A 23,453-nucleotide genomic window follows, 5' to 3' on the forward strand; every position below is an offset into this window, starting at 1 on the left:
GACTGACTATATCAGTAAACCATGAAGAAAAGTAGAAATTCCTTCATTAAAATTTTCTTTCAAGTATTTTGCTACATCAGTATTAAAGGTAACTAATACAGACCATTGATATCAAGTAGTTGGAGCCTTGTTATGATAAACATTGTTCTTCCTTAATATCTGAAAATTTACTTAAGGATGAAAGTTGGAGAATATAGAGCTGTGAAATATTAAGAATTCAGAGATTAGTGGGACAATCTCACAGAAGTTTCAAAGATCAGAATTCTCATAGAAATGGAAACAATAGATTTGGATTATAAGTCTTCATGAAGGAAACAAGGGCTCTAATGGTACTACAAACTGAACTGGACACATTTTTGTTGTTTTCTGGCAATGAACCTGCATGCAGTATGGCCATATTCTTAAATGCTGTGTTAGGGTTCAAAAATATTTGGCTAAAGTTTCTAGCATAGGATATTTAAGAAAGCATGGCATTCAGGCAGTGATATGGTTAGTAGTCATAGATTTTAGTCAAACTTAGGTTAGAACTTTCTGAAAGACAAGAAAAACTTCAACAATCGAGAAGGATGAGTATACGGAAATTTGAAGTAATAGATCATGACAAAGTTGACAAAACATCCTTTTTGTTTTGTTTTCTGAGGCAAGGTTACTTTACATAATAGTTTTGGCTGTCCTGGAACTTATGCTGTAAACCATATTGGCCTTGAATTCACAGAAGATACTTGCTTCTGCCTTCAGAGTGCTTAGATTAAAGGCATGCACTACCACCATCTGACAACAAAATATCTTTTGTTAGTGCTATTAATCAAAAACACCATTTGATACTTCCAAGAATAAGAAGTCTTTTGCAAGTAAAACCCCAACATGTGAAAATGCAAATATAATAAAAGAAGATATCCTAAACTAAGAATGTCTTAGTGGTTCTCCATTACAAAATCTTCACTTAAGTCAATATTCCCCAGAGTCAGAATTGGGGGCATTCAAAGGCTGCTGAAACTGGTTTGGATTCACTCTGCATTCTGATTTGACAGTAGAATCCGCTAGTTCCATAAACATTACACTGGCTTTGTGGGAATAAAGTATACAAGAATGAAGGTTATGGTAAGTCTTAAACCAATGTCTCAGGAAGTGGCAGGGTCCACCCAATGTGAGACAGGTTCATAAAAGTACCCTGCTATGAAGTTTTGAGAGAGAACTGAGAAAACATGTAATAGAACTCCAGGAAGCTGGCAATTGTGAGATCATGGATTTCTAGTAAGGGAAGCTGCAGATATGTTGTAAAGTCAGCTCAATGAGAAACCAAGTTTAGAAAACAGGAGGAGTGAGATTGCTCAAGGCTATGGGAGTTCAGGGGTTTGAACATAAACCTCAGGATCCCCATACAAAATAAAAATTTTTGTTGTATGCCCTGATGGAGTTTAGTCTTCCATTGACTTGATCATTCCTTGATGTTAACCCAATTTTCTTTTTATAATTGGACCATTTTTTCTGTGACATTGTATTCAATGAAGCATATAATTCTCTTTTTGAAATTTCAAAACCAGGCAAAAATTTGCTCTGAGTTTCAGAGTAAATGGACTATGAACTTATACATTTTGTATTCTTTGTAAATGTGTAGATGTGAGTGAGAAACAAGAAGAAGCCATTGGAGTTGATGTTATGTGTAGTTGTGGGCAATATAATGGGGCTTCTGGGAACCAAACAGTAGTAAGACCCATCCCAGCTCTTAATCACTGAGTCATTTCCCCAATACCTTGTAATATAGACATTTGAAAAACTTCTAAACTTTTCTGATTTTAGGGTTATATATAGGTGTACAAAATATATTTGTATTATGAAATGAACATGAAACTATCATTGTAGTGCTATTTTTTCCATTTTGTATATAATTTTATAATTTCTTTTTTTATTTTATCTTTTTTAAATTTTAAATAGCTTGTTTTACATGTCAATCCCAGTTCCCTCTCCCTCCCCTCCTCCTGCACTCCCCTTCCCCCCCCCTACCCTCCCACCCTATTGCCAAATCCTTCCACATAGGGGATATCAGAGTCTGTCATTTTACTCTGGGTAGGGTCCAGTCACTCCCCTAAGTAGTGCTATTTTTTTTAAGAGTGTTGTGTCAGCTTGATTGGGGCATCAAGATAACAAGGGATAAGGTTGAGGTGGCTAATGCTTATTGTTAATATGATAAGATTTAAAATCACCAAAGAAAATATTTGGAGTTTAAGGTTATTTCCAGAAAGGATTGTCCTTGATAGGAAAATATACCATTGGTATAGATGGATCTATTTTCTGGATTTACAACCATGATGGAAAAGGAAAAGGACAGGGTATAATTAGATTTCTAGTTTGTCTTTTTCTTCTTTGCAACTGTAGGTGCTCCATAGTCAGCTCTTTTATGATCCTACAAATATGCTTTTTCTACAATGATGTACTGTACTTTTAAAACATGAATTAAAGTCAGTATTTCCTTTCTCATTCTTTTTTTCTCACATGTTTTCCACAATCTTCAAAAAAGCAATTAATACAGGTGACATGATGGAAATTTTTAATCAAAGTTCCTTATTTTTGTATTTTATAATATTTGACTTTGTCTATAGTGTTTTCTCCAACTCTATGAACCATGCAACTAGGGAAATACTTATTTAATTCCAGGTAAATATGAGCATATGTTTTATGGTTCATCTCAGTGTTGTTCATGTGGACCAATTAATTTCTTCTATAGTCAGCATAATTATTACAACACTAATTGTTGTAGTCATGTATTCCCAGTAAGGCTATCCAAAAAGATACCCCTTTGGGAACTACAAGGGAGCAGTCAAGTTACTTAAATAGATCTGTTAGGGATGATTGGATTAAATAAGGTTTCAAATTCCTACTGCATATATTTGCATTATTATACTAAGAAATGGCTACAGTTTAGCTTAGAATTGTTGAATTTTCTTGTAATATTGAAGATGCAAAAATGATGTTATGATATCAAGTTTCCAAATACAGCTAAATATTCTATTTCACTTTCAGTTGATCTGCTGATAAATTGACCTCTAAAGGTTCTGAATAAAAATCTCCTCCATCAAGTTGACCTGCTGGAAAATCTTCCTACATATATCTGAAAAGCAACAGTTTTCTAGGCATATGAAGAATATGAATTGTTCTAAGGTACACATTTTAAATTTCCATCAGCAAAATGTTAAAATACACTGTTAGAAAATTTTAAATATTATAGATGTGGAAGAAATTGGAAGTTATTAAAGGCAATATAATTTAACAGTGATATATTCACTCTTCTTTCTTTTTTCTTCTTTTTTTTAGCCATCCTGAGAATTATAATAGCTAGACAAATATCTTGAAATTTATTTCTCATAAAATACTGTTTCTGTATTCACAGGCAGCTCTTTTTTAAAATATTCCATATATGATCAATTCTTATGTTGAACTAGAGTTGTGATTTCCAAAATACCATCTCCAGAAATATTTGTCCTGATACTTGTCTGTGAATTTTTTGGAAAGTGCTTAAACTCAAGCAATCAACTGAAAAAAATCTCTAAACCAAGGTTTGAACGCCCAGGACCATGTTACCTATCTGAAGTTTTTTGTTGTTTAGTAAAAATATTTGTATGTGTTTATTTTTGCCTCCTCCAGTGGAGAATAAGAATGCTCTCATAATCTCTTTATTACTCTATCATTTAGTAATAACACACATGCATATACAGAAACATTATGAACGAGATAGAGAGTGGGGGAAAGAAAGTCAGAAGCAGAGTGAGGGAGCAGGAGTAGGAGGTGGAGAGACATAGAGAAGTTGTAGGAGGAAACCAGACAGGGCATGAACCTGAGAGAGATGGAGAAATAAATTACAGTTTTACCCTCTTTCCACACCTCTTTAGCAATAATCATTATCATTGAATGTTGGGTGTCCAGTGCATATGCTCCCTCTAGGACTATGTATTCTGTAGGCTCTTAGTCATTTCACCTTAACATCTTTTTGTTCTTTATTTTAATCACGCTATATTGTAAATAGAAGCAGCTAGCTTTATTTCTAAGAGATGCTTCAATCTATGGGCATAATCATAAGTCAATATTGGTCATTTTAATACTAAGTTAATTTAGGAGCATTGTAATCAAGGGCTCTCCTATAGGATGTATCAACTCCCTTACTAGAAAATATTAGTATTTGCTTAAACTAAAATTGAAAAACATAGCTCAAATTTTTATATACATAACCTTTTGAAATCTATTAGGTACCAAATGACTGAACAATGAATGACATTTATGATTAATTTGCTTTTCATGCCAAAGTTTTCATGATTGAACAGATTTTCTCATGATATTCTGTTATTATATACTATCAAATACTTATATACAATAATATCATGGTCTTTACCTAAAGCTTCTGAATCAAATCATAAAGATGAACAGTCACTAAGAGCAGTTATGACTGTACTGTTGGTGAGAGACTTTACAAGATTGAGAATCACCAAACAAACAAACAAACCTCTGAGTACATTTTCATAGAGGTTTGACAAAGGTGGAAAGATTCAAGCATTTTTGTGAGGTACTCCATGATGTGATCAAGGTTCCCATAATGAATCAAAAGGTGTGTGTAAGTGACATGAGAGAATTCAAATCTTTCTCCTTCTTAAAAACATGGGCAATGCAATTTTTCAGAATGTAAGACTGTCAAATATTTAGGGACAAAAATAATATTAATAAAAATGAAGGGACTTTAAGAAAATTCTGTGACATTGTAATCTGATCCTGGCTTTAGAAAACCACAGCAAATTAGGAATATCCTACCTGCACAAAAATTAAACAGTATACATAAAGATGAAAGTCAGGAATGGAATTTAGTGCATATAATTGGATAGGTTAGCCCTCTCTTCAGAAATATTGACAAGAACTCCAAAATAATCAGGGAAAGAGCATAGAAACTACAACTGCCAGAGTCTGGGTTAGTCTGTTTTCTGCTTTGTTTTTGTTTCTGTTCTAATCAGAGAGTCTTAAGAGTTGCAAGGTTATTAGAGATGAATCTGCTTAGAGAGATAATCCTTGCCTAATCTAAAGGGAAATTTGGTCAGTTTGATGGGCAATTTTTAGTTTATTTAAAGGTTATTTTCCTGTCAGATATATCATTTGGAAGAGGGAAAAATTGTTTCCTTTTGATGATCACATCTTCTTATGGATTCAGTGTAACCAGTAGTCATCTGTCTACTACTCTCCACTGTGCACTGTTTTTGGCAACGAATAAAGACTTCTTTGATTTCTCTTCAGTCCGGAATAGAGTGTGTAAAAGATAGAAGTTAATAAAATTGCAAATACTTTAGTTAATTTATCTTTTCTTCAATCTTTTAGGGTGATTGTTAATAATCTGAGGTAGACACCATGATTGTGTTTTTTTCTCAATGTTTAAAGCAGTCTAAATAAAGGAAATGATGAAAGGTAAGGCAAGATTTTTTTCCTATGCTTTGCTATCAATAGGATATTTGCTATGGTTTTAGGAAATGTAGCAGTTAGTCACTATTATAGTTTTCCTAATGAAACCTGTTAAGTAAATAGTTGACACAAATGTTCAAAAATTGGTTCAACTTCTTTGATGCCCAATTTCATAGGCATGTAAAACAAAGGCAAAGTTGAGACTACAAAATTAAATGAAACTTTTTCATTTCATTTTTATCTTTTCCTCAACTTTATTTTCTGTATTTTAAAATATTCCTTAATCTTTAAATAAAGCCCAAACCTTGGAAAACTATGAAAATATTTTCTAGTCTTCAAAACTGTCTAACGATAAAAGAAGACTAATTTATATCTCACAGTGCTGAGGCTAATTAGTATTCCTTTTAAAAATCTATGAGTTAATGTTATAGAGATCAATTGTAGAAAGTTTGCTTAGCTGTATGACATACAAACTCCCAAAAATGATCACAGAATGGGAGAGAGATAAAAAGGGGAGTGAAAATGATGGAATGGGAGGGGGAAAAAGAGGAGGAGTGAGAAACAATAGGGAGAGTGCAAGTGTATGGGAGTGAGGAATGAAGAAATGAGAATTTTATAGAAATGCAGTAGCAATTTTGGCAATTTTCTGACTATTTTCCACTTAGTGCATCTATACATCAATGTAAGTATTTAGGGCTTTGACAATTTCTGTTCATTTTTCCTCATCTCACAAGTCGTGAAAGAATATATTCTGTCCAATGTCACGGCAGTAACTAGATTCATCCTTATGGGGTTCTCTGATATCCGTGAACTAGAGACTCTATGTGGAGTGACATTTCTGTTAACTTACATGCTGATACTAATGAGTAACTTCCTCACCATCACTCTTATCACCCTGGATCTGAAACTCCAATCACCTATGTACTTCTTCCTGAAGAATTTGTCCCTCTTGGATATCTTCCTAGTGTCTGTCACAATCCCAAATTTCTTTGTCAACAGTCTAACTCACAACAATTCTATTTCTATTCTTGGATGTGCATGTCAGGTATTGTTCATGACCACTTTTGGAGCAGGAGAAGTATTTTTCCTGACTGTCATGTCCTATGACCGTTATGTTGCTGTTTGCAGTCCCCTGTACTATGATGCCATCATGAATAGTGTCACCTGTATGCTGATGATGGGTATATCTTGGAGCATTGCATTATTCCTTGGAGCCATGTACACAACTGCCATATTTTCCATGCCTTTTTGTAGTTCTAATGTAATCCCACAGATTTTCTGTGATGTTCCTTCATTGCTAAGGATTTCGTGCTCTGAATCATTTGTAGTGATTTACACAAGTTTTGGAATTGGTCTGTTTCTATGTATTTTTTGTTTTATCTCTATTGTGATCTCTTACTTTTACATTTTCTCCACTGTGCTGAAGATTCCTACTACTAAAGGTCAGTCCAAAGCATTTGCCACCTGTCTCCCCCACCTCATTGTTTTCACTGTCTTCATTGCTACAGCTTGCTTTGCCTACCTGAAGTCACCCTCAAACACAACATCAATTATAGACAGGTTTTTTTCTGTTCAACCCACTGTGTTACCTCCAGCACTTAATCCTGTGATTTACAGCCTGAGAAATGCTGATGTTCATAGTGCTCTGAAAAGGTTACTTCAAAATTTGTAATTAAGAGATCCCTTTCACATAATGCTTCAAAGTGTTTGAGAGTGACAAAATTCATCACAATTTATAGGGAAGTTTTAATATACTTTTTGATTGTGAGCATAGCATTTAATTATTGAGTCATGTCTCCTGCACAAGCTTTAAGAATTTTATCTTATGAAATATATTAGTAAAGCTCTAAAATATTTTGATAGGTTTTTACAATGTTTCATATACAGAATATGAAGAAAACAATGTAGATGCTTATATGTGATCATAATATAGAAAGCAAATTAACTGTCAAGAAAGATACCCACTTGGTTTCTATGAGAATTTACCTAGTTATGAGGCAGTATAATAGCAGAGAAAGCAAGAAATTAAATCCAGTGGCTTACTTGATATTTACCTCAGTGTATAATTCAGTATGAGAAGGAGTGTTAGAGTATTTATAGAAAGATACTTGGGTATTCTGTACCACTATGATCTGTATGTGCCCTTTTGCCTAATGTCTACAATTGAGGAACTATTCACTTCTTTCTCTGTGAAGTTAAATGCTTTCTATCAGATGCTGGAAAGAGGCAGTGCAGCCTATAATTATAGCAGAAATAACTTGGTTATGACTTACTTTTTCACTAGTGTCTCTGATGTGAAAGACTGCTTTTAATGTATATTAACTTCTGTAGATGATGTTTTATCAAAATTAGCTTTGCATCTAAAAAATCCAGTTTTCTGTGAATTTTCCATAATGCTTTTCTTACTTTCTATTATTTTAAGGCTATTCTATAGTCAGTTTGACAAAACATTACTAGCTGGAAATCCTGCACAGATCAGGTCAGTGTTTAGCTATCTCATTATCCTATCTCGTATTTATCTAATACATAATAAGACAAAAATGTATTCTTCTCAATGATTCAGAAAATAAAGAGATCTAACTGCGCAAACAGTTCTGATGATTTCATACCATGCCCATTCACACATTTGTGAGCAATATATAATTCACTGAAGCCTCTGAAAATGACAAGGATATTACCTTGTACTGATGGAACTTGAGTAGTAAGTACAAAATATGGAAAAATTGGGCCCACTTTGCCAACTGATTATTTCGATATTAGTATTTGTATATTACTTTAGCTACCTGAATTTCAGTGCAAACTAAGAACCTGGTTTAGAGCCAAATGAAAGACAAGTCAGCCTGATTACATTGAAGTTTAATCACACGTGCTAACACACAAAAGAAGCAAACTCACCTTTGAAAGCAAGGTTCTCATTTGCAATGTCACTTACTGTTATTTCTGCATTCCTGACATATTTTCACTCTTAAATAAACTTATGCTTGCTCGTCTCTATGTATTTACATAAATTACTAAACCTCAAAGTCCTCAATGTTAAAACCCAAAATTCCAAAGCCATCAGAGATAACACATTATGACAAAGAATCTTCAAAAAAATCTTCATTCAAATTTATTTTCTTCAAATTTATTTTAATTGCCTAAAATTCGATGGATGTGTAATGTGTTTATATCATTTCCACTCCACTTACTTCTCCCTCCAACTCATTCCATGTCCTCCCTGTATATATGACAAATTCATTTGTTCTGTTTAAAAATTATTATTGTTTATACACACACACACACTCATGGACAACAACAATAATAAACTCCTATGACTTAACTATTTTTCAGATGCGGTACAAAGGAAAACTGAAGGGAGTTTACTTATTGATATCTAGTGATTTATTGCATATACTAAGTTAAAGAACAAACAACTAAACACAAGAGAGAGTAATAAACTACATAAGATGAAACTACATGTGAATTTCCAAATTCAGACATGAACCAGATAAGCAGTAACACTATAAAAGTGCTGCTACATTGATTGAGGCAATAGAGGAACAATTTAGATGTTTCTTTTCTTAATTTTTATTGATTCTCTGTGGAGTTCACATCACACGTTCTGATCCCATGCATTTCTCTGTTCTCTCAAATCTGTCCTCTGCCTCCTTGCAACATCCTTTCAAAATCAAAACCATACTTAAAAGAAAAACCAAAAGCCAAACAAAAGAGACAAACAAAACAAAACAATATAAAAAAAAGAGTCTTGTCATGGAGGATGTAATGTGGCCCATTGAGTCATTACCAAGGGCAGCTTTATTGTTTTGCCCAGTCAAGGTTCAGTGTACTCTCTCTCTCAATTAATATAGGGGAGAGAGTAGCGTCAGCACTCCAGCTATCTGTCCCTGTATCCCTGATCAGAGGATCAACTATCCAAGTGAGATGAATGACTGTGATTAGGGATAGGTTCGTCTTTTCTGAGTGCAGGCAGCAAGCTCTCTCTTGAGCAGGAGTGTCAGCTCTCTGGTTGGAGCTTCCAGTGCAGAGCAGGTCCAGGTATTTCAGGGCCAGTGAAGTTATGTTAGCTCAGCATAACATGGTTCTGGTTAGCATTTGTGCTAAAATTGGCCAATGAACATCATTACAGACTATAGCTGCAGGAAGATGAATGCAGACATGGCCCTTGGCCACAGCCTGACCCAGATGTCACCATGGCCCCTGAGTCTAACACAGGTCACCAAGATCAGCATAAACCCAGTGACAGTATGTCCCTAGGGCACTACCATAGTCTCTAGTGGCTGACAAGACCCTGGGCATATGCAGAGTCCTCTGTGTTAAAAGGAGCCATGGGACACCCCATCATACCTTGGCTATTACAGGGCCACAGAATTGACAAGACTCTAGGCAGTATCCCATGCCCAGTTGCCTCCATGGCCCCAGTAGAAGCATGGTCCTGGGAGACTTACATGGTCTCCGGTGGCTGACCAGGCTTGGATCATCTGCAAGTCCCTTGGTGGTAATAGGAGCCATGAACAGACCATAGCTACTGTAGGTCCATAGACACAGGCATGGTACCTTTGGCAGCACCCCTGACCTTGTTGAATCCTTGGTCCTGAGTGACAGTACAGGCCACTCAGATCAGCATATTCTTAGTGGCCACAAGGCTTTCAGATACCCTCATGACCATAGGTGGAAGCCCAGAATCAAGGCATCTATATGGTCTTTAATGGCAACAAGGGTCACAGACATCAATACAGATCCTGGTCAAGTGGTGAGTCCATGTTCCCAGACATGATTCTAAGCATCTTCCTGGACTCAGATGTCATTGTAGCCACAGGTGTTAGTGCACAGCACTTAGACCAGCATGAACAGTGTGGCACACAGACACCAATATGACCCCAAGTGGTAGTCAGACAATTGGCAATGGTATATTCTTTAATGGCCTCAGGAGCTACAGGCTTGAATAAGGACCCTGGCTGGGACAGGGTCATGGACCCAGATATGGCTCTTGGCCAAAGCCCTGGTCCAGACAATACTTGACAATACCAACCATCAAAATTGAACGGACCCTGGTGGCAGCATAGCCTTCAGACACCAATGTGGTCACAGGTTGTACACCAGACCCTGGGCATCCATGTGGCCCTTAGTGGCAACATGGGCCAGGGACATCAATATAGATCCTGGCATCCATAGGACTACAGACCCAGACATGATCCTTGACAGCAACCCAAGCAAGGATGTCACTGTTGTCCAGGATGGCTGCTCAGGCCACCAAGATTTGCATGGCCCTTAAGGTAACATGTTCCTTGGATACCAACATAGCTTCCTCAAATAGTACAGGGCCCTGGACCAAGACTTAAATTTAGCCATTTCTTTTTTCATGACAGTTTTATATATCCTTTACTTTGAAGAAACATGTTTTTCTAATTTGCATAAATGTGTCCTCAAAGGTTTAGAAAAACCTGTGAAAACATATGAACTGTAAGTGATGCTTTATAAGCAAATGCTAAGAAATAAAAATTTACATCAAACATCTGTATGAACTCAGAACTTGATTTACATAAAACAAATATCAAATTGGTGGATGATTAGCAACATTTAAGGCTTAAGTGAAAAATCTTCATTTAAAATTTTCTTTAGTTAGCATTTCATGATGACCTGTTCATATACAAATATTTTATTTTCCGTGTGTTCCCTCTTACTTCACTCGTATTTGTTACCTATTTATCTCTCCATCATTTTTCTTTCACCTGAAGATGGTAAGAATCATTTTCAAGTACACTTTCACACAAGCATCTGCTCCCACAGGCCACAAATGACACAAAATTAAATTAAAATGATAATGGTTCATGACCCACTAAAATAGTAAAGGCAAAGTAAGGTTGAGGGATTGTGAAGATGATGTGGACCAGAAATGCAAATGTAGATTCAACTGTGACTAATATTCAGATAACCACAAACAAAGGAATATATCTTATGTTCGTCAATATTACCAAAGATCTAAATGGAAACACAGACTGAAAAACTACTGACATATTTAAAGGTATAAAACCCAAATGGAACATGGCTACTATCCACCAAACCTGACCCCTCATATGTCATTCAAATCTAGAAGTAAGAGAGGGATAAAATACACTTAGTGGTATGCATGAAGGAGGAGATGAATATGAAGAGAAGCCATACATAATTATTAGATTAATATTCAATTTTGCTATCTCTTATGTCTGAAATATGGGAATTTGACAATGGGAAAACTAGACCACAGTGTTTTCTAAATTTAGACTTTAAAATATCTTATATTGAAATTTTTATAGAATCTTATTTAAACTAATATAATGCTTAAGAGTAGAAAAGTCAATACTTTAGTTCAAATCTTTGAGACTTTACTGGTGCTAAGTAAAATGTCATAATTCAAGAAAAGAAGGTGTTGGATGTTTGGTAACACATTCTTTTCTTGAATTGTATTCTCTCCCTGCCTGGAATTTTAACAAATGTTCTCATATTAATAAAAATATATGATGATGCTTGAGAAATACACAGATTTATGAGTATAATCATAATTAATCATCCGTAATTTTAATATTATGTTCTTTAAAGAATGTGCTAATGAAAAGCTCTTCTTCCTGTATGACCAATCTTTTTAGAAGTGTTTAATAAATACTGAAGCTAAAATTGTCTCTGTAGACCATAGCTAATTTTATTTTATTTATTTATCAAATTTCTACAGGATACTCTTTATTGTGATGCTTGGTGGAAACATCTGTAAGTCAGCTTATGGGTGTGATAACAACAGCAACATATGCTAAAGAAAGTTCATTATATTAAAAAGGTGTGTGAGTTCCACTCATTCATTTGTGACAGCAAATGAATTCAGAGTTACTGTGACAAATAAATTTTACTAGCACCTTTAAATACTAGGGCCCAAATGAACAAACAATGAATGAATATTATAACTAATTCTTTTCATGCTGATGTTGGTGTTCGAACAAGGATTTTCAAGGCAACATGTATTTCTTTGCTATCAAATATTTGTATACACTAATATCATAGTATTACATAATCCCTCAGATTATTATGATGAAAAGGAATTAAGAGTAGTTTGGATGGTTTTTCTTGGCTATTGTCTTACAAGGAATATGATCACCTCGGAAAAAAGCATTTTCATAGATGTTCAACTGAGTTGGGTAGGCACATTCACCTATCGTGGGAAACCATTCTGTGGGATAGGGTCAAGTACTAATCAAATGTGGAATAAGTAGGGTGAGAGAATTCATCTCTGTTTGCTTCTTAAACACAGATACATTTTGACCATCTACCTCATAAATATGCTAACCTTGCTTCTCCAATGTGATAGACAATATGAGAAAACAATGAGGCAACATAAAATACCTTACTTAATTGTTTTAAATATTTTGTAATAATAGCATGAAATGTAACTAGCAAAACATTGGAATTAAGGAGTATCTTTCTTGCTATCTGATTATGTGTTTCTTAATATTTGAGGATTTATTTACAGGAGGAATGTAGGAGAGCCTAAGAATGCAGAGAGGCTACATAAGGAAAACATGGACTCTATTGTCACTGTAAACTGAACTCAAAGCATTTTTGTTGTACTCTGACAATGAACATTCCTGTCGCTTACCCATGTCCTGAAATGTTGAGTCAAACTGTGTTCAACAGTGTTAGACTAAGTCCTATCACAGAGGACTTTAGGAAAGCTTGCCATTCAGACTGTGGTGAAGTGACTACTCAAAGCTTTTAAAAGTCAAATTTATGGTGAGAACTTTATGAAAGATAAGAAAAACTTAGAAATGGTGAGGAATTATTTTAGTGTAATTTAAAGTTGTAGACCTTGACAAAATATCTTTAGTTAGCTCTAGTAATCTAAAACACCATTTCATACATGGAAAAATAGCAAGGTCCTTTGAGAGCAAAACCACACCTATGAACTTGCTAACATGTAAATATTTTAAAAGAAAAAATCTTTAGTTAAGTACGTTTCAGTGGTTCCCTACTATGAAATTCTTACTTAAAATAATACTTCCCCAGGGTCAGCATCAAAGGTGCAAATAGGTCCCTGAAACTTTGGTGGAGAATCCAGGCTATATTTTAGTTGACAGTAGAACTCATCTGTGCCACAAGTGTGATACACAATAATTTGTTGGCTTGTACTATAGAAGAATAACAAGCATAGGGAACTCAAACCATGTTTTCAGGAAGCTACAGAGGCCAGATATTATGTGACTAGTTAATATGGATTTCCTGGTTTGAGAGGGAACTGAGAAAGTAAGTCTTAGGTTATAGTGAGTCCCAGGTTGTTGGCAATACCAAGAATATGGTGTGTCTAAAAAGGAAAGCTGCAGGTTTATTGTAGAGCCAGCTTGATGAAAAAGTAAATAAGCTATAAACTGGAGATCTGGATGAATGGGATGGCTCAAGGCTAGGAGAATGCAAATGACTCCATCATAAGCTCCTGATTCCAAACACAGACCTAAAAGTTTTGTTGTTTGCCATGATCGTTTTTAACCTTTCTTTTAAATGGGTTTTCCTTACTTTTCATTTATTATTCTCTTTTATAATGGGAGTGTTTGGTGTGTGTCATTGAATATATAACATATATAATTTAATTTTTGATTTTGTTAAGGACAGGCAAGAGATTTCTCTGAGTTTCCAGAGAAAATTGAGTCATACATGTAAAAATATTGATTTTGTTTTTAATTATGTCTATGTATGTGTGTGAGGTAGTGAGTACATGTTGCTGAGGATATCATCAGGAGCCATAGAAGGTCATTGGAGATGGAGTTATGGGCAGTTGTGGGTTTGATAATATGGGAGCTGGGAAACAAATATGAGTCCTTAGAATGAGCCCTATCAACTTTAACCACTGAGTCATCCATCCAAGACCATGGAAAGCAGACTTTTGAACCTTATTAGAATTTCTAAGCCTTTTGGGATATGCAGAGGTGTAGTAAACATATTTGTCATCATGAAATTAATATGTATCTTCAGGAAACACTGTGTAGTGCTATGATGTAAAAGTCAAACATTTGGGTATCAAATTGCCAATTGATAGTGATGAGATGGCTAATATTTACTATCAATCTAATAAGATTTATAATTTTGGTTTAGAGAACTAGAGATGGATTGTATCTAAGCATATTTCCAGTGAAGCTTGACCTTGATAGGAGAATGTATCCTGGGTGTGGATGATTCTGTTTTCTATATTAGGTGTAAAAACAGAAGCTGGAAAGACATCCATTATAGCAATACAGTTTGTTGTTTTCTGCCTTCACATTGTTGGTGTACTATGTTCAGAAACTATGTGTTCTCTGATATGAAGAACTCTACCTGCAAACCATGAGCTAAATTCAGGTTTTTCTTTCTCATGTTGTTTTTTCCCATGTTTTGTCACAGCCTTGAGAAAAGTAATAAGTACAGATGATATAGCAGGAAGTTTTAAATGTAGTTCCTACTTTTTACGTTTTGGAATTTTTTATAACTATGACATAGTCTCCAACTCCTTAAACTATTCAACTAGACAAATATATTAATTTAACTCTAAGGAAAATATGAACATATTCTTTTTGACCGATTCCAGTATATTTTATGGGAACTCATAAACCTGATTTTTAGAAAACAGCAATTAGAGGAGTCTAGGGAAGCAGTGTTTCCTGTGGCAGCATCAGGTAAACAGGCCGGCTTCCCAGCCTGTGTTCCAGTGCCTGGGGATCGACTGGGAACTGCACAGAGCTCCCAATCCCGGCGGGAGCCAAGCACCCCAGACTCCAGGTCTTCTCTCCCACCAACGAGACCAGGAAACCAGAGGAGGCAGGGAGTCCAGGGAAGCAGTTGTTCCTGCAGTAGAATCAGGTAAACAGGCCTGCTTCCCAGCCTGTATTCCAGTGCCTGCAGATAGCCTGGGAACTGCACAGAGCTCCCAATCCTGGTGGGAGCCAAGCACCCCAGACTCCAGGTCTTCTCTCCCAACAACGAGACCAGGAAACCAGAGGAGGCAGGCATCAGGTAAACAGGCCTGCTTCCTGGCCTGTGTTTCAGTGCCTGCAGATCGCCTGGGAACTGCACAGAGATCCCAATCCCAGCGGGAGCCAAGCACCACAGACTCCAGGTCTTCTATCCCACCAATGAGACCAGGAAACCAAAGGAGCCAGGGAGACCAGGGGAGTAGCTGTTCAGGATCAGGTACAACAGTACCCATCATAGGGTCCAGGCGACCAGGTAGGAGACTAAGCGCCCCAGATTCCTGTTCTTCTTTTCCACCCACGGGACCAGAACGAGGACAAGGAATAGAAGAACCAGATTATTGGACTTGCTAGCACCCACCAAAAGGGAACTCTGGTCCTCAAACCAGTAGGGGCTCTTTCTGCACCCACTAGAAGAGATGCGAAAGAGACAATACAAAAACACACTCAGCAACAGAAAAACAAATATGACCCTGCCAGATTCTAGAGACTCCACACCAGCAAGACTCAAACATTCCAATGCAAATGAATCAGAAGAGAACGACCTTAAAACCACTTTCATGAAAATGATAGAGGCCCTAAAAGAGGATATAGGAAAATCCCTCAAAGAAATGGAAGAGAAAACAAACGAAAAAATGCAAGAAATGGAAGAAGAAATGAAGCAAAAAATGCAGGAAATGGAAGAAAAAACAAAAAATGCAAGAACTGGAAGAAGAAACATACCAAAAAAAGGCAGGAAATGGAAGAAGAAACAAAGCAAAAAATGAAAGAAATGGTAGAAAAAACAAAGCAAAAAATGAAAGAAATGGAAGAAGAAACAAACCAAAAAATGCAAGAAATGGAAGAAGAAACAAACCAAAAAATGCAAGAAATGGAACAAAAAGCAAACCATAAAATGCAAGAAATGGAAGAAAGAACAAACCAAAAACTTCATAAAAGGCAACAAATGGACGAAAAGACAAACCAAAAATTGCAAGAAGCAATGCAAACACTGCAAGGGTTGAAAACTGAAACAGAGACAATAAAAAACCCAATCTGAAGAAAGGCAGAAAATAGAAAAGCTGGGCAAACAGTCAGGTACTACCGATACAAGCATTACCAACAGAATAGTAGAGATGGAAGACAGAATCTCAAGTGTTGAAGATACACTAGGAGAAATGGATTCCTCAACCAAAGAAAACCTTAAGTCCAACAAATCCTTAACACAAAATATCTAGGAAATATGGGACACCATGAAAAGACCAAACCTAAGAATAATAGGTGTAGAAAAAGGAGAAGCACTCCACCTCAAAGGGGCAGAAAACATATTCAACAAAATCATAGAAGAAAACTTTCCCAACCTTAAGAAAGACATGCTAATGAAGGTATAAGAAGCCTACAGAACACCAAATAGAGTGGACCACAAAAAAAAATCCCCTCGACACATAATAATCAAGACCCCAAACATACAGAATAAAGAAAGAATATTAAGAGCAGCTAAGGAAAAAGGTCAAGTAACATATAAAGGCAGACCTATCAGAATTACACTTGACTTTGCCATGGAAACTCTGAAAGCCAGAAGGTCCTGGATAGATATTCTACCTACACTAAGGGACCATAGATGCCAGCCCATACTACTATACCCGGCAAAGCTCTCAATCACTATAGACAGAGAAAACAAGATATTCCATGACAAAGCTATATTCAAGCAATACGTATCCACTAACCCAGCCCTACAGAAAATTTTGGAAGGAAAACTCCAACCCAAGGAAGCTAACTACAAGCAGAAAAACATATGCATTAGAGAATCCCTCTCTACCAACAGCCAAAAGAACAAAGAGGTGGAATTCCAAACATAATTCCACCAACAACAACCATTGCAAAGCGAAGAAGAAATGAGCAATCAATGGTCATTAATATCCCTCAATATTAATGGCCTTAACTCACCCATAAAAAGACACAGACTAGCAGAATGCATTAGAAGACAGAACCCTTTCTTCTGCTGCATACAAGACACACACCTCACCCTCAAAGACAGACATTACCTGAGAGTTAAAGGTTGAGAAAAAATTTTTCAATCAAATGGACCCAAGAAACAAGCAGGGGGTAGCAATCCTAATATCTAACAAACTAGACTTTAATATAAAATCAATCAAAAAAGATGAAGGAGGTCGTTACATACTCATCACAGGTGAAACCCAACAAGATTATGTCTATCCTAAACATCTATGTCCCAAATACAAAGGCATCCACATTTGTAAAAGAAACATTATTAGAACTTAAATCTCATCTAAAGCCCCACACAGTTATAGTGGGAAATTTCAACACACCACTCTCACCACTAGACAGGAATACCAGACAGAAACTCAACAAAGAAGCAAAGGGTCTAATAGAAGTAATGACCCAACTGGGATTAACAGACATCTATAGATCATTTCATCCACATAAAAAAGAATATACCTTCTTCTCAGCACCACATGGAACCTTCTCAAAAAATGACCACCTACTTGGCAACATATCAAACCTCAGAAGCTACAAAAAAAATTGGAATAACTCCATGCATCTTATCAGACCATCATGCTTTAAAATTAGAATTCAACCACAAAACAAATTGCAGAAAACCTACAAACTCATGGAAATTGAATAATGTACAATTGCACCATTCCTGGGTCAAAGAAGTAATAAAAAAGAAATTGGAGACTTCCTAGAATTCAATGAGAATGAAGAAACAACATACCCAAACCTATGGGACACTTTGAAAGCACTGCTACGGGTGAAGCTCATAGCACTAAGTGCCCACATGAAGAAACTGGAGAACAGTTATACTAGAGAATTAACAGCACAGCTGAACGCTCTAGAACACAAAGAAGCAAACTCCCCCAGAACGAGTAGACGCCAGGAAATAATCAAATTGAGGGCTGAAATCAATAAAGTAGGAACGAGGAAAACAATACAAAGAATCAATGCAACAAAATGTTTGTTCTTTGAGAAAATCAACAAGATAGACAAACCTTTGTCCAAACTAACCAAACAGCAGAGAGTGAACATGCAAATTAACAATATCAGAAATGAAAAGGGAGACATAACAACAGACTCTGAGGAAACCCAAGAATCATCAGGTTATACTTTGAAAACCTGTACTCCACAAAATTTGAAAATTTAAAGGAAATGGACGACTTCCTGGATAGCTATCACTTGCCAAAACTAAATCAAGAACAGATAAGCAATTTAAATAGACCTATTATAACTAAGGAAATAGACGCAGTCATCAAAAGTCTCCTAACCAAAAAAAGTCCAGGTCCAGATGGCCTCAGTGCAGAATTCTACCAGAAATTCAAAGAACAGCTTATGCCAATTCTTCTCAAAGTATTCCACACAATAGAAGCAGAAGGGTCTTTGCCAAACTCTTTCTATGAGGCTTCAATAACCTTGAACGCCAAGCCATACAAAGATACAACTAAGAAAGAGAACTTCAGACCAATATCCCTCATGAACATTGAATCAAAAATACTCAATAAAACTGGCAAATCGGATCCAAGAACACATCAAAACAATCATTCACCACGATCAAGTAGGTTTCATCCCAGGGATGCAGGGATGGCTCAACATACGAAATCCATCAACGTAATCCACCATATAAACAAGCTGAAAAACAAAAATCACATGATTTCCTCACTAGATTCTGAAAAAGCCTTTGACAAAATCCAACACCCCTTTATGATAAAGGTCTTGGAGAGATGTGGGATAACAGGGACATACTTAAAAATAATAAAAGCTATATACAGTAAACCAACAGCCAACATCAAACTAAATGGACAGAAACTCAACGCAATTCCTCAAAATCATGAACAAAACTAGGCGGTCCACTCTCTCCATACCTTTTCAACATGGTACTTGAAGTTCTAGCTATTGCCATATGACAACAAAGGGGGATCAAGGGGATACAAATTGGAAAGGAAGAGGTCAAACTTTCACTGTTTGCAGATGATATGATAGTTTACATCAATGACCCAAAGAACTCTACCAGGGAACACTTACAGCTGATTAACACCTTTAGCAAAGTAGCAGGCTACAAGATCAACTCAAGAAAATCAGTAGCCCTACTGTATACAGATGATAAAAGGGCTGAAAAAGAAATCAGAGAAACATCACCCTTCACAATTGCCACAAACAACATAAAATACCTTGGGGTAACGCTAACCAAACAAGTGAAAGACCTGTATCGCAAGAACTTTGAATCTTTAAAAAAAGAAATTAAAGATGCCCTCAGAAAATGGAAAGATCTCCCATGCTCTTGGATAGGTAGGATCAATGTAGTAAAAATGGCAATCCTTCCAAAAGCAATCTACAGATTCAATGCAATCCCCATTAAAATCCCAGCACAATTCTTCACAGACCTTGAAAGAACAATAATCAATTTTGTATGGAAAAACAAAAGACCCAGGATAGCCAAAACAACCCTGTTCAACAAGGCAATGTTCGGAGGCATCACCATCCCTGACCTCAAGCTCTATTATAGAGCCATAGTCCTGAAAACAGCTTGGTATTGGCACAAAAATAGACAGGTAGACCATTGGAATCGAATTGAATACCCAGACATTAACCCACACACGTACGAGTAACTGATCTTTGACAAAGAAGCTAAAAATGTACAATGGAATAAAGAAAGCATCTTCAACAAATGGTGCTAGCATAACTGGATGCTGGCATGTAGAAGAATGCGGATCGATCCATGTTTATCGCCATGCACAAAACTTAAGTCCAAATGGATCAAAGACCTCAACATAAATCCAGCCACACTGAACCTCTTAGAAGAGAAAGTGGGTGGTACCCTTGAACGAATTGGTACAGGAGACAGCTTCCTGAACATAACACCACTAGCACAGACAGTGAGATCAACAATTAATAAATGCGACCTCCTGAAACTGAGAAGCTTCTGTAAGGCAAAGGACACAGTCAGCAAGACAAAAAGGCAGCCCACAGAATGGTAAAAATATTCACTAATCCCACATCTGACAGAGGGTTGATTTCCAAAATTTACAAAGAACTCAAGAAGCAAGTCTCCAAAACATCAAAGGGCCCAATTAAAAAGTGGGCTGCAGAACTAAATAGAGAGTTTTCAATAGAGGAGTCTAAAATAGCTGAGAGGCACTTGAGAAAGTGCTCAATGTCCTTAGCCAACCGGGAAATGCAAATCAAAACAACTCTGAGATACCATCTCACTCCTGTCAGAATGGCTAAAATCAAAAACACCAATGACAACTAAGCACTGAACTGAACCCAAGGAACCCAGTGACAGAGCGAGAGGAGTGATGAGCAAATTGGCAAAGAATGGGCTGGCAAAACCAGCAGAGACAGCTGATCTGAACAGGGGAGTGCTCTTGGACCCCAGACCGACAGTGGGGAGGCCAGCATGGGACTGATCTGGACCCCCAAATGTGAGTGTCAGTGAGAAGGCCTGGGCAACCTATGGGGCCCTGAGCTGTGGATCAGTGTCTATCCCTGGTATACAAACTGTCTTCATGTGCCTATAGCACAAAGAGGGATGCTCTCTCAGCCTGGACTCTTAGGGGAGTGCCTGGACCCTACCCAGAGTAAAATGACAGACTCTAGATATCCCCTATGTGGAAGGATTTGGCAATAGGGTGGGAGGGAGGGGGGGGAAGGGGAGTGCGGGAGGAGGGGAGGGAGAGGGAACTGGGATTGACATGTAAAACAAGCTATTTAAAATTAAAATAAAAAATGATTAAAAAAAAGTTGTGCGAAAGTCAAAAAAAAAAAAACACCAATGACAATTTATGCTGGAGAGGATGTGGTGAAAGGGGGGACACTCCTCCATTGCTGGTGGGAGTGCCAACTGGTTCAGCCACTTTGGAAATCAGTATGGAGATTCCTCAGAAAAATGGGAATAAACCTACCACAAGACACAGCAACTCCACTCTTAGGCATATATCCAAAAGATGCCCATTCATACAACAAAGATGTCTGTTCCACTATGTTCATAGCAGCATTATTTGTAATAGCCAGTACTTGGAAGCAACCTAGATGTCCCTCAACCGAAGAGTGAATAATGTGGTACATTTACACAATGGAGTACTTTTCAGCAGAAAAAAACAATGGAATCTTGAGATTCACAGGCAAATGGCTGACACTAGAAGAAACCATCCTGAGCGAGGTACCTCAGTCACAAAAAGAGAAACATGGCATGTGCTCTCTCATATATGGATTTTAGACATAGATCTGGGGAGTGCCAGCCTACAATCCCATGGCCAGAGAGTCTGGGAACCAGAAACTTCATTTAGTGGCTGATCGAAGAAGAGGCAGACTCCCTTGGTTAAGTACTGAGCTGAACTCAAGAAAGCCAGTAACAGAGGGAGGACTGATGACCAAAGGGATTAAGACTGGGCTGGTTTAACCCCCAGAAACAGCTGACCAGACAAAGGTTAACTCTTGAATCCCAGGCATCAGCCTGGGAATCCAGCATGTGACTGATCAAGACCTCTGAATGTGGGTGTCAGTGAGGAGGCCTAGGTAATCTATTGAGCCTTGGGCAGCAGATCAGTACCCATCCTGAGTATACACACGGACTTTGGACTCCCATTCAACAATGTGAGGTGCACTCTCACCCTGAACTCTTGGGGAAGGTTCTAGGCCCTGCCCTATATGAAATGACAGACTATGGACACCCCCATGGAGGGCCTCACCCTCCCTGGGGAAATGAGGGGATAATGGGGGGGGTTTGGGGGAGGTCATGGGAGGAGGGGAGGGAAAGGGAGAGGGACCTGGAACTGATTTGTGAAGCAACCTTGTTTCTTATCTAAATTTAAACTGAAAAAAAAAAAAAGAAAACAGCAATTATTGCTACACTAATTGTCTTTCCATGGGTTCTTAGTTAGTCTGTCCAGAAATATTTGCCTTTGGGACTCCTAGGGAGTAGTCGAGTGCCTTTAAAAGGTCTGTTAGGAATATGTTCATTATATACAAATTCAAGGGAGTTCACATCAACGTTTATAAAAAGGTAAAATATTTTCCTTGTTGCTTACATTTGCTTTCTTGGGATAAGAGATTAATGGAGTTTTCCTCAATGACAACCTAAATATAATATTAATATATGATTTACATTTAGGTGACCCAATACTAAACTGAGATATTACAGATTTAAAAATATTCCCCTTAAAAATCAAACTAATGGAAAATCTAAAGAGTAACTATATTAGGAATATGAAGAATCTGAATTTTTAAGGTATAAATTTCTTATTTCTATTGCTAAAATGTCACAATATGCTTTTTAAAACATTTAAAAATATTATAGATAATGAGGTATAAGAAATTTATAAAAAACAATGTCATTTAGTAGTGTTTTATTCTCCTTTATATCTCATATTTGCCTTCTTCCTGTATTTCACTAGCCTGAGAATTATCATAGCCTAGCAAGTGGCCAGAATCTTATCCCTCTACCACAAATTTTGCCTGTGTAGTCAGATTTTGTTTAAATATTCCAATGTGTCATCTTATGTTGCATTAGATAAGTACTTTCCTAGATGCCATTTCTAGGAAACTTTGTCCTGTATACTTGTTCAGTGTAGTTTGGTGGAAATTCCTTGAGCTTAAGCAGATAACTGGCTAATCAGTAAATTATGATCTTTTATCGACCTAATTCTTACCATTTGAAGAGTTTTTGTCGTTTACTAAAATATATGAACATGCTCGTACATGTTTAGCTGTGCCTTATTCAGTGAAGAATAAGAAGCCCTCATAAACTTTATATTACTCTCAATCATTTAGTCATGTAACACACACACATACACACAAACACAGTGAGACAGAGAGTGAGAGAGAATGAGAGATTTTCCTACTTTCTACTTCAATATAGAATAGTCTTATCTAAATAATTTTGACCTAGAAACCAAATAATATAGTTTGAACATACAGCAATTGACTTGTATCAAGACATAACATGATATTGAAATGTGAATTTCAAACAGTATAACATTATAATTAATAAGAAAATGAGGGGATATTGGGTTGGAGTTTCATTAGACAAATCCTATACCACAGAGATCCTGACTTTTGAATATTGCA

At 36.8% G+C, this 23,453-nt stretch overlaps 1 protein-coding gene across 1 annotated transcript; it reads left to right on the forward strand.

The window, feature by feature from the left end:
- The first annotated feature begins 5,432 nt into the window (after positions 1-5,432).
- On the forward strand, positions 5,433-7,105 carry LOC101822524 (olfactory receptor 14A2-like). The gene is made up of 2 exons (XM_013124698.3): positions 5,433-5,439; positions 6,168-7,105. The coding sequence occupies exons 1-2, from the start codon at positions 5,433-5,435 to the stop codon at positions 7,103-7,105; spliced, it is 945 nt and encodes a 314-aa protein (XP_012980152.3).
- Positions 7,106-23,453: the final 16,348 nt, after the last annotated feature.

Source organism: Mesocricetus auratus, unplaced genomic scaffold, assembly GCF_017639785.1.
Source record: "Mesocricetus auratus isolate SY011 unplaced genomic scaffold, BCM_Maur_2.0 Super-Scaffold_4256, whole genome shotgun sequence".
NCBI lineage: Eukaryota > Metazoa > Chordata > Mammalia > Rodentia > Cricetidae > Mesocricetus > Mesocricetus auratus.